The following is a 13,397-nucleotide window of genomic DNA, read 5'->3' as shown; positions in this document are numbered from 1 at the left end:
CTCTTTCTAATTATTTAAATTTTATTCTCAAGATGAAAAATAAAAGAATTTGAATTTTCTTATAAATTTGGCCTGAGCAATTTTTTTATTTTTTTATTTCCTGAAACTTAGAATTAATAATAATTAATAATTAGCAATAAACAATAATTCACTTGGTTAATAATAATATTTGTTAATAATAATAATTACCATTTCATATAATAGAATTAGTTAATAACAAAATATAATAAGAGTAATATTAATTGTTTGAATTCTGCAATAATTTTGATTTTAAAATATTCTTACTTAGAATAAAATTATTTTTTGTCTCTCATGAAATTAATTTAATAAGTATAGCAGATGTTGGTGATTTACCTAATTAAGGAAACCTGTTCAGAATCCATAGTATCTATCTTTGGTTTTTCAAGATTTCTGAAGTTTCTTCTTGATATACTTAACAATTTCTGGAGCTCCTTCACCGATCTTGGGTTTTTCACAGTCTCCACCAAAGTAAGCATTAACTTTGGCTGGAACAAGACTATGAGCACCAGTTGTTGGATCAACCATCTCCTGACACATTTCTTGGAAAACACACTTCACCAATGTCAGTAAGTCTTTTCCTTGATACTCTTCCTCGTTATTTCGCTTCTTCTCTAGAAACCTTAAGAATGAATTTTTAAGGCAAAATCCAGCTGGAATTGGAATTTTCCAATAACGGGAGTCCCACCAGCAATATTTATTCTTTACATCACTGGGCATCCAAGGTTCTGCCTTCATGCAAGAGAGGAGACTCTTGGCAGTGAGAAACACTTTGCGTTCTTGATGATCCAGGTGTTGTAACACCTCCACCTCAGTGGCTGAGAAGCTACATCTCCAGGATCCATCTTCAGTGTTGCTGAGGTGGATCTCTTTTGATGTCTCTGGTGTAAGGAAAGGTCTGCTTATTTTCTTGAGCCAAGGCACAGCCACCACTGGCACTAAGTCAATGCCAATCAAGAGCAGCGGGTATTTATCTCCCTGCCAAGCCAGTGACAGTGCCACACCCACCTGTGTCCTGGTCAGACCAGGTGGCACCAGACTTAATCTTGTGTCTCCTAAAGTATAACTTTTGAGACAGTCCTTTACACACTCATAAAACTTGTTTACAAAATTGCTACCGCCGAAATGACTGTGTTTTGGTTTCATTCTTAATTTGTGTCCACTGGCAAAGGCCTCCTCCTGTGTTTGCTCTATAATGATAAATTCGATGCTTGAAAAATTGTTGAGAACAATATTTACATCGTACTCATCAGGACAATACAACCTTGTGGAATCTGCAGAACTTCCAAGCAATATGAGATCTCCTTTGTAAGTTTTATCTGGAATATTTTTTATAATATTCTGAAGTTCTTTCATTACTGCATCTTTAACTTCTAGTGCTTCACCTGTGGCATAATCAACAGTCACTTTTTCTACGTCTTCTACTATTTGGTTTAAATCATTTTGTTTGAGAAGATTCATAGTAACTTCCCGTGAGTTATTCTGATGTTCAATTTTAATGTTTGTAGACTGATTGTTTTTATTGTACATTTTCAGGTACTTAAGGAAAGAACTGTGAACATTTTGTGGGGAAGTACCAGCCCTGCAAGAAGGTTCATTCTCAGTATGATATATTTCTAAAAGTTTATAAACATTGTGATGGCCGAACATTGCAGACAAGTGGGAAGGTGTTTGATTATATCTGTCAGGCTTCAAGGGTTGGGCGCCAAGGTTTAAAAGAAGGAGAACACAGCTAGACTTTCCATGAGAGGCAGCCTCGTGGAGAGCAGTGGTGTCACTAATATTATCCACTAGTGTGTCTACAGCAAGTCCACCTCTCTTTACCAGGAGGTAAATAAGTTGTTGTAGCCCCTTTCTTGAGGCCACCAGGAGTGTTAGGTATCCTATATTTAACACCAGTGTTTCCTCATATTGGGTAAAAGGATTCGTCTTGTTGAAGAGAAGCTCCTGAATCTTCAAAAACTCCTGCACCAGTTGTTTATCACTGGGGGATTTCGTCTTCTCCAATAAGTCTTCTAGTTGGTGTCTTTCCTTGATATAAATGGTCTGAAAATTGTCAATACATTAAAATATATACATTTTTAATTAACTTTAGTGAAACAGAAGAAACAATATGTATGATTACCAATATTTTGAAATATGTATTACTCACCGAACATGTTTTAAAATTTATGAAAATTTAAAATCATCCGAGAGTTTTTGTCACATCAGTTGAGTTGACACGCAATACTCTTAAGGCAAAATATAAATTTCTCTTACAATTTTTTAACATTTTCATTAAATTTTAATATATTATATGAACATATTTTGATATAATGATATTTTACTTAAATCGTTTTACCAACCCAACGTCATTAATGCTGTACACAACTTGTTTACCACCAACCGAGAAAAACTTTAAAATATATATGAAAATAAACTGTATATAAACACTAAGAGAGAAACACTTCTCTATGTATAAAACCTTGAACATAATTTGGAAAAGTTTTATCTACTATTTTTCAGTAACAGTTGATGCCAAATTTTATTACCGGAGTTGAATTTTATTGTAATGTGACCTGGAATAAATCTTGAACATTATGGATATTTTCAAGTGACTGAGTTTATCATCACAGTATTTGTTGAGATTAAAGACTTGTGCAACACAGTATTTGTTGAGATTAAAGACTTGTGCAACACAGTATTTGTTGAGATTAAAGACTTGTGCAACACAGTATTTGTTGAGATTAAAGACTTGTGCAACACAGTATTTGTTGAGATTAAAGACTTGTGCAACACAGTATTTGTTGAGATTAAAGACTTGTGCAACACAGTATTTGTTGAGATTAAAGACTTGTGCAACACAGTATTTGTTGAGATTAAAGACTTGTGCAACACAGTATTTGTTGAGATTAAAGACGTGTGCAACACAGTATTTGTTGAGATTAAAGACTTGTGCAACACAGTATTTGTTGAGATTAAAGACGTGTGCAACACAGTATTTGTTGAGATTAAAGACTTGTGCAACACAGTATTTGTTGAGATTAAAGACTTGTGCAACACAGTATTTGTTGAGATTAAAGACGTGTGCAACACAGTATTTGTTGAGATTAAAGACTTGTGCAACACAGTATTTGTTGAGATTAAAGACTTGTGCAACACAGTATTTGTTGAGATTAAAGACTTGTGCAACACAGTATTTGTTGAGATTAAAGACTTGTGCAACACAGTATTTGTTGAGATTAAAGACTTGTGCAACACTGACCTTCTCAAGTGTCTGGCAGAGCTCTGTGTGTACCTCACTAATTATGTTTTTATTCTTCTTCTCTAACATTTTTAGTTTCCTTCTTTCGAAACAACTGGTCTGAAAAGTGTCAATTTGTTAAAAATGCAGCAAAAAATATTTTTATTATCTTTAGTGAAACAGAAAAAAAACAAAAAATATTTTTATAGCCAAATATCTTAAAATATATATTATTCATTGAACAAGTTTTCAAAATTCGTGATTATTTAAAATCATCCGAGAGTTTTTGTCACAACAGTAGAGTTGACTCACACAATACTTTTAGCAAAATATTAATGTCTTACAATTTTTATTAAATTTTAATTCATTATATCAACATATTTTGATATAATGATATTTTGCATAATATTTTTTTCTAAACCAATGCAATTAAGGCTGCACACAATCCATTTACGACCAATCAAGAAAAAAATTCTGTTAAATATATATGAATGAACACTGAGAGACATATACGTATTTCTCATTGCATAAAACCTTGAACATATTTTGAATTTTTTTACCTTTTATCGTGCAATAATAGGTGATACCTAATTTTATTAGCTGTGTTCATTTTTTTTGTAACGTGACCTGGAATAAATGATGAACATTAAGTACTTTTTCAAGTGACTGAGTTTATCATCACAGTATTTGTGAAGAATAAAGACTTGTGCAACACTGACCTTCTCAAGTGTCTTGCGGAGCTTTGTATTCATCACACTTGTAGGTAGTTGACCACTGTTGTCCGGGATATACACAGAACCTCCCATGTCCTTGATTATGTGCTCAGCAAGGTCCCAGTGTCCAGCTTCCAGCGCAGCGTGCACAGGAGTCATGCCACACTTGGTACATAAGGAGGACTGAGCTCCAGCCTGGTAGAGGAAGCTGCATGTCAAGGTACACTTGGCACCAGCAGCCTGAACCATGAGCTCAGTTAGCATCTCCACAGACATACCAGGTGACCAGCAGACCATCCAGGGAGTGTCACCTTGTAAGGTCACTATGAGACCTTTAACACCACCTCTTAAGGTGGATACAATATTATTATCTACACCTTTGCTAGTTGTTGAGAGATTATTAATTTGACCAAGTTCATACTGCAGTACATGACGGAACACCTGTAAATATTTGTATAAATTAAAGTCAGTGGTAAGAAAGACTTTTAATATATTTTCTTAATTAACCCATTGATAAACTGCTGATAATCTACACAATGATCAGTGTCGCTCACATGAATGAACAAAATACTGCATTATTGTTCAGTAGTTATTGCGTATTTGTTTAAAACGAAAAAAAAAGGAGATTGAGATTTAAATTATTGCGACGTATCGCTCTGCAAAAACGTCATCAAATTTTACGAGTCTTCAGAGTAAAACGACGCCATAAAAAATGTATTCTTAATTATTTTAAGTCATTTTTACCTAACATACTGTTTATTTAATAAAGTTTTCTCAGACTAATGATGAGAAACGTTCTTACATCACTGATGAGAAACATTCTTACACCACCGATGAGAAACATTCTCACACCACTGAGAAACATTCTCACACCACTGAGAAACATTCTCACAAAACTGAGAAACATTTTCATACGACCAAGAGAAACTTTCCAAACCAATTGTTAAGAAACATTGTAACCTCTATGGCAACCACATTCTCACACCACTAGTGAGAAACATTCTCACACTATTATTGAGAAACATTCTCACGTCACTGGTAACATTCTCACACTATTAGTGAGAAACATTATTACACCTTTGGTAAGAAATATTCTCACACCACTGGTGAGAAACAGTCTAAAACTAATATTGAGAAACATTTTCACAAGACTGGTGAGAAACATTTCCAGACTGCCAGTGAGAAATATTTTCACAACCCTAGAGACAGACATTATCACTCCACTGGTATGAAACATTCTCACACTACCAGTGAGAAACATTGTCACACCACTGTTGAGAAACATTCTCACACTACTGGTGAAGAACATTCATACACTACTGGTGAGAAACATTCTCACATTACTGGAGAGAAACATTCTCACACTACTGGAGAGATGCATTCTCACACTACTAGTGAAAAACATTGTTACACCACTGTTGAGAAACATTCTCACACTACTGGAGAGAAACATTCTCACACTACTGGTGAGAAACATTCTCACACTACTGGAGAGAAACATTCTCACACTACTGGAGAGAAACATTCTCACACTACTGGTGAGAAACATTTTCACACTACTGGAGAGAAACATTCTCACACTACTAGTGAGAAACATTGTTACACCACTGTTGAGAAACATTCTCACACTACTGGTGAGAAACATTTTCACACTAGTGGTGAGAAACATTCTCTCACTACTAGTGATAAGCATTGTTACTCCACTGTTGAGAAACATTCTCACACTACTGGTGAGAAACATTCTCAAACTACTGGAGAGAAACATTCTAACACTACTAGTGAAACACATTGTTACACCACTGTTGAGAAACATTCTCACACTACTGGAGAGAAACATTCTCACACTACTGGAGAGAAACATTCTCACACTACTGGAGAGAAACATTCTCACACTACTGGTGAGAAACATTTTCACACTACTGGAGAGAAACATTCTCACACTACTAGTGAGAAACATTGTTACACCACTGTTGAGAAACATTCTCACACTACTGGAGAGAAACATTCTCACACTACTGGAGAGAAACATTCTCACACTACTGGAGAGAAACATTCTCACACTACTGGTGAGAAACATTTTCACACTACTGGTGAGAAACATTCTCACACTACTGGAGAGAAACATTCTCACACTACTGGTGAGAAACATTTTCACACTACTGGAGAGAAACATTCTCACACTACTAGTGAGAAACATTGTTACACCACTGTTGAGAAACATTCTCACACTACTGGTGAGAAACATTTTCACACTAGTGGTGAGAAACATTCTCTCACTACTAGTGATAAGCATTGTTACTCCACTGTTGAGAAACATTCTCACACAATTGTTGAGAAACATTCACACACTACTGGTGAGAAAGATTTTCACACCACTGGTGACAAGCATTATCACACTATTGATGAGAAACATTCTCACACAACTGGGAGAAACATCCTCACACCACTAGTGAGAAACATTCTCACACCACTAGTGAGAAACATTCTCACACAACTGGTGAAAAACATTCTCACACCACTGGTGAAAAACATTCTCACACCACTGGTGAAAAACATTCTCACACCACTAGTGAGAAACATTCTCACACCACTGGTGAAAAACATTCTCACACCACTAGTGAGAAACATTCTCACACCACTAGTGAGAAACATTCTCACACCACTAGTGAAAAACATTCTCACACCACTGGTGAAAAACATTCTCACACCACTGGTGAGATACATTGTCACTCCATAAGAACATAAGAAGGAACACTGCAACAGGCTTACTGACCCATGCGAAGCAGGTCCATGCCACCTCCCGGACTAGAACAAAGACCACCTAGTCAGGTCACTTCCACTTAAGTAAGGAACACGGCACCAAACCTGGTAGCCCAAGCTAGTCAAGTCCAACTCATACCCACCCACACCCACTCATGTATTTATCCAACCTGTTTTTAAAACTACGCAAGGTCTTAGCTTCTATGACGGTACTCAGAAGTTTGTTCCACTCATCCACAACTCAATTACCAAACCAGTGCTTTCCTATGTCCATCCGGTATGAACTTTTTCAACTTAAAGCCATTGCTGCGAGTCCTGTCTTGCCTAGATATTTTCAGCAAGCTATTTACATTATTGTTCAGTAGTTATTGCGTATTTGTTTAAAATGAAAAAAAAAATGAAATTTAAATTATTATTTGTTTTACATTTATACACCTCAGCCATACCCCCATAATTCTACGGCTTTCTAGAGAGTGCAATTTCAGGGCCCTTAGTCTCTCCTCATAGGGAAGATTTCTGATACATGGGATCAACTTTGTCATCCTCCTCTGTACGTTTTCCAGAGTATTTATATCCATTCTGTAATACTGTGACCAGAACTGAGCAGCATATTCTAAATGAGGCCTAACCTAGGATATATGGAGTTGAAGAACAACCTGAGGACTTCTATTATTAACACTTCTTGATATGAAACCAAGGATATTGTTAGCTTTATTGCGAAAACTTATGCACTGTTGGTTTTTTTATGCACTGTTGTCCTGGCTTCAGATTACTGCTAACCAGAACTTCTAAATCCTTTTCGCAATCAGTAGTATTAAGCTCTACATTATTCAGTTTATAAGTGGCATGGTTATTGTTCTGTCCAACATTTAGAACTTTGCATTTGTCTATATTAAATTGCATCTGCCACTTCTCCGACCACTGCATCAGTCTACTCAAATCATCCTGGAGTGCTCTAGTGTCCTCAATACAATGAATTGGATGGCTTAATTTGGTGTCATCAGTAAATTTGTTTATGTTGCTATTTATTCCCTCATCAATGCCGTTTATGTAAATTGTGAACAACAATGGGCCCAACACTGACCCTTGTGGAACACCGCTTGTGACGTGCCCCCATTCTGATTTCTCCCCATTTATTCAAACTCTTTGCTGTCTATTTGTCAGCCATGCCTCTACCCAGGAGAACATTTCTCCTCCTATTCCGTGTGCCTTAAGTTTCCTCAGAAGTCTCTGATGTGGAACTCTATCGGAAGCCTTACTGAAGTGCATATACACAATATCATATTCATTAACATGATCTACCTCTTCAAACACCTTAGCGAAAAAAATTAGCAAATTCTAAAGACAGGAACGCCCCTTTGTAAAACCGTGTTGAGATTCATTTATCAATTTATGCCTATCAAGATGACTACAAATTGCCTCGGCAATCGTAATGATCGTAATGACACGATTGAAAACAAACCATACCACGGGTGGAGTTTGAACCCGTAGTAAGAGAGTCTAAAAACTCCAAACCATCGTGTTAGCCACTGGGCCATCTAGTTTTAATAAGTAAGCTGGCCCAGTGGGTAACGCGACGATCTGGAGTTTTGAGACTCTTACCGCGGGTTCAAACCCCAACCGTGGTATGGTTTGTTTGCAATCGTGTCATTACGATTTCGAGAGTCTAAAGATACAATCTCTCATTAACACAACATTTTCATATCTAGACACCTTATGAATTTCGTCCCATAGAAGCTTACTGCACTCCTTATCAAGGTTTTGGGGCCTATATATCACACCCAAAATTAATTTTTCATACCCCTCGAGAAACTAGCCAAACAGATTCTGTGTCCGATGTTTCTAATCTAATATCATGTCTAACATAACAATTTAAATTATCTCTGACATACATCGCCAGTCCACCACCTTTCCTGTTGACCCTTTCAGTATGGAATAGTTTATAACCCTTTATGCTGCATTCAGAAGGCATTTCTTTATCCTTCAAGTTGAACCAGGTCTCATTTATAGCAATAATATCCATATTATCTGTACTTGCGAGTAATCTTAGCTCATTTTTCTTATTTCCTAGACTCCTACTATTTGTATAGCAAACCTTGAGGAAGCTAGTCACTCGTTCCCCTCTACTATCTCCCATTGTTTGTTGATCAGTTGCTTTGCCTTTACTAGGAACTTTATTTTGAATATTGTCTTTTAAACATATCCCTGAGGTATCCTGGTAATATCTGCTGTTTCCAGCTGCAGATATTACAGCCTGATTGTTTCCCACAAACACAAATACTTCTATAATCTATCAGTTTAAAGTCATAAACAAGTCATCAATTGCCCTCTCAATCGAATTGGCTAATGCAACCACTCCAACCCCAGACAGATGAACCCCATCCCTTCCATAAATATCACGTTTGCAATAGAATTTGTCCTAGTTATCAATGAATGGGATTGCAAGTTCCCTTGCAGTACCTGTCTAGCCAGCAATTTATACCAATTGCCCTAGACATCCTTACATTGCCCATTCCCCGACTAGGGAAGATGCAACATATGATAGGGATCCCTCCCTTAGACCTATACTTATACAGTAGCTCATGTCTTGAGCCCATCCCAATGTCATTTCCACATTTCCTTACCACATACTCACCTCATACTCAAAAACAATCCTCCGTCACCCACCACATAATGAACAATTCTCCTTCCTCACTTACCACATACTTAAAAACAATCATCCCTCACTCACCACATACTGACAAACACTCCTCCCTCACTCACCACATACTGAACAACACTCGTCACTCACTCACTACACACTGCACAACTCTCTTCATTCTCTCACCACATACTAAACAACACTCCTCCATCACTCAACACATACTGAACAACACTCGTCACTCACTCACTACACACTGCACAACACTCTTCATTCTCTCACCACATACTAAACAACACTCCTCCATCACTCAACACATACTGAACAACACTCCTAACTCACTCACCAAATATTGAACAACACTCGTCCCTAACTCACAACATGATTAACGGCACTCGTCCTTCACTCACCATATACTGAACAACCCTCGACCTTCACTGACCACATACTGAACATAACTCTCTACTCACTCACCACATACTGAACTACACTCCTCCATCACTCACCACATACTTCACAAAACTCCTCCCTAACTCACCACATACTGACCAACATACCTTCCTCACTCACCACATACAGAACAACCTTCCTACCTCATTTACCACATACTGAACAACACTACTCCCTCACTCACTAAACACTGAACAACACTCTTCCCTCACTCACCACATACTTAACAAAACTCTTCCCTCACTCACCATATACTGAACAACAATCCTCTCTCACTCACCACATACTGAACGACACTCGTCACTCACTCACTACACACTGCACAACACTCTTCATTCTCTCACCACATACTGAACAACACTTCTCCCTCACTCATCACATACTAAACAACACTCCTAACTCACTCACCACATACTGAACAACACTCCTCCCTCACTCACCACATACTGAACAACACTCCTCCCTCACTCACCACATACTGAATAACACTCATCCCTCACTCACATACTGAACAACACTCCTCAGTCATTCCCCACATAATGAACAACACTCGTCTCTCAATCACTACATACTGAACAACACTACTCAATTACTCACCAAATACTGCACAACACTCCTCCCTCACTCACCACATACTGAACGACACTCATTCCTCTCTAACCACATAATGAACAACACTCCTCCCTCACTTACCACATACTGAACAACACTCCTCGCTCACTCACCAAATATTGAACAACACTCGTCCCTAACTCACAACATGATTAACGGCACTCGTCCTTCACTCACCATATACTGAACAACCCTCGACCTTCACTGACCACATACTGAACATAACTCTCTACTCACTCACCACATACTGAACTACACTCCTCCATCACTCACCACATACTTCACAAAACTCCTCCCTAACTCACCACATACTGACCAACATACCTTCCTCACTCACCACATACAGAACAACCTTCCTACCTCATTTACCACATACTGAACAACACTACTCCCTCACTCACTAAACACTGAACAACACTCTTCCCTCACTCACCACATACTTAACAAAACTCTTCCCTCACTCACCATATACTGAACAACAATCCTCTCTCACTCACCACATACTGAACGACACTCCTCAATCACTCATCACGTATTGCACAGCACTCCTCCCTAACTCACCACATACTGAAAAAAACTCCTCCATCATTCACCACATACTGAACAACACTCGTCCCTCACTCACCACATACTGAACAACACTCATGAATCACTCACCACATATTGAACAACACTTCTCCCTCACTCATCAGATACTAAACAACACTTCTCTCTCGCTCACCACATACTGAACAACACTCGTCCCTCAATCACCACATACAGAACAACACTCCTCCCTCACTCACCACATACTGAATAACACCCTTGCATCATTCTCCACATACTGAGGAACACTACTCCCTCACTCACCACATACATAACAACACTCCTCCATCACTCACCACATACTTAACAAAGCTCCTCCCTCACTAACCACATACTGACCAACACACCTTCCTCACTAATCACATAATGAACAACATTCCTACCTCATTTACCACATACTGAACAACACTACTCCCTCAATCACCAAACACTGAACAACAATCCTCCCTCTCTCACCACATACTGAACAACTCTCCTACCTCACTCCAAACATACTGAACAACACTCTTCACTCACACAGCACATACTGACCAACACTCATCTTTCACTAACAACATACTGAACGACACTCCTCCCTCACTCACCAAATACTGAATAACGCTCATCCTTCATTCACCACATACTGAACAACACTCGTCCCTCACTCACCACATACTGAAGAACAATCATGAATCACTCACCACATACTGAACAACACTCATCCCATACACACCACATCCTTAACAACACTTCTCTCTCACTCACCACATACTGAGCAACAATCCTCCCTCACTTATCACATACTGAACAACACACCTCCCTCAATCACCACATACTGAACAACACTCATGCATCTCTCACAACATACTGAACAACACTCCTCAATCGCTCACATATACTGAACATCACTCCTCCATCACTCACCACATACTGAACAACACTTCTCTCTCACTCACAACATAATGAACAACACTCCTCCCTCAATCACCACATACTGAACAACACTTCCTTCCTCACTCACCACATACTGAACAACTCTCTTCCCTCACTCACCACATACTGAACAACTCTCTTCCCTCACTCACCACATACTGAACAACACTCCTCACTCAGTCTCTACATACTGAACAACACTTCTCTCTCACACCACACATAATGAACAACACTCCTCCCTCACTCACCACATACTGAACAACACTCCTCCTGCAATCACCACATACTTAACAACTCTCCTCCCTAACTTACCACATATTGAAAAACATTCCTCCCTCACTCACCACATACTGACCAACACTCCTTCCTCAAGCACCACATTCTGAGCAACACCATTCATTCTCTCACCACATACTGACCAACACTCCTTCCTCAAGCACCACATTCTGAGCAACACCATTCATTCTCTCACCACATACTGACCAATACTAGTCCATTACTCAACACATACTGAACGACACTCTTTCATCAATTACCATATTCTGAACAACACTCATCCGTCGCTCACCACATATTGAACAACAGTCCTGCCTAACTAACGACATACTGGACAACTATCCTTCCTCAATTACTACATATCGAAAAATACTCTTCCAACACTGACCACATACTAAACAACACTCTTCTTTCTCTCACCACATACAGAAATTCACTCTTCATTCATTAACCACATACTGAACCACACTCGTCCCTCACTTACTACATGCTGAAAACACTCCTACATCAATCACCACATATTGCAGAACACTCCTCTCTCACTCACCACATAATGAAAAACTCTCCTCCCTCTCTCACCACATACTGAACAACACTCTCCATTCTCTCTCCACATACTGAACAACACTACTCCAACACTCACCACATACTGAACAACACTCCTCCCTCACTTACTACATACTGAGCAACACTCCACAATCACTCACTACATACTGATAAACAGTCCTCTCTAACTCACCACATATTGAACAACACTTCTCTCTCACTCAACATAAATTGAAGAACAATCCTCCCTCACTCACCACATACTGAACAACACTCCCTCCTCACTCGCAGCATACTGAACAACACTACTTCCTCACTTACAACATACTGAACAACACTCTTCCCTCACTCACCACATGCTGAACAACACTCGTCCCTAACTCACCACATACTTAACGACACTCCTCATTCACTCACCATATACCGAGCAACACTCCACCCTCACTCGCCACATACTGAACAACACTCCTCCCTCAATCACCACATATTGAACAAGACTCCTCCCTAACTCAACACGTACTGAACAACAATCCTCCATCACTTACCACATAATTAACAACTCTCCTCCCTCACTCACCACATACTGAAAAACACTCTTCATTCTCACTCCACATACGGAACAACACTCCTCCAACACTCACCACATCCTGAACAGCACTCC

General features: G+C 38.8%; 1 protein-coding gene across 1 annotated transcript in view; it reads right to left on the bottom strand.

The window, feature by feature from the left end:
* Positions 1-319: 319 nt before the first annotated feature.
* The window catches only part of LOC128703943 (serine/threonine-protein phosphatase 6 regulatory ankyrin repeat subunit B-like), an 88,332-nt gene continuing 75,254 nt past the window's right edge, over positions 320-13,397 (bottom strand). Inside the window, exons 3-5 of the mRNA XM_070080538.1 lie at positions 3,961-4,395; positions 3,263-3,361; positions 320-2,064 (exon numbers count right to left, since the gene is read on the bottom strand). Of these exons, the coding sequence (XP_069936639.1) occupies positions 403-2,064; positions 3,263-3,361; positions 3,961-4,395 (2,196 nt within the window). The 3' untranslated portion in view covers positions 320-402. The remainder of the gene's footprint in view (positions 2,065-3,262; positions 3,362-3,960; positions 4,396-13,397) is intronic.

The sequence above is a fragment of the Cherax quadricarinatus genome, unplaced genomic scaffold (genome assembly GCF_038502225.1).
Source record: "Cherax quadricarinatus isolate ZL_2023a unplaced genomic scaffold, ASM3850222v1 Contig578, whole genome shotgun sequence".
Classification (NCBI taxonomy): Eukaryota; Metazoa; Arthropoda; class Malacostraca; order Decapoda; family Parastacidae; genus Cherax; species Cherax quadricarinatus.
The sequence above is the reverse complement of the archived record's forward strand: the minus strand, read 5'-3'. Positions and strand labels throughout refer to the sequence as shown.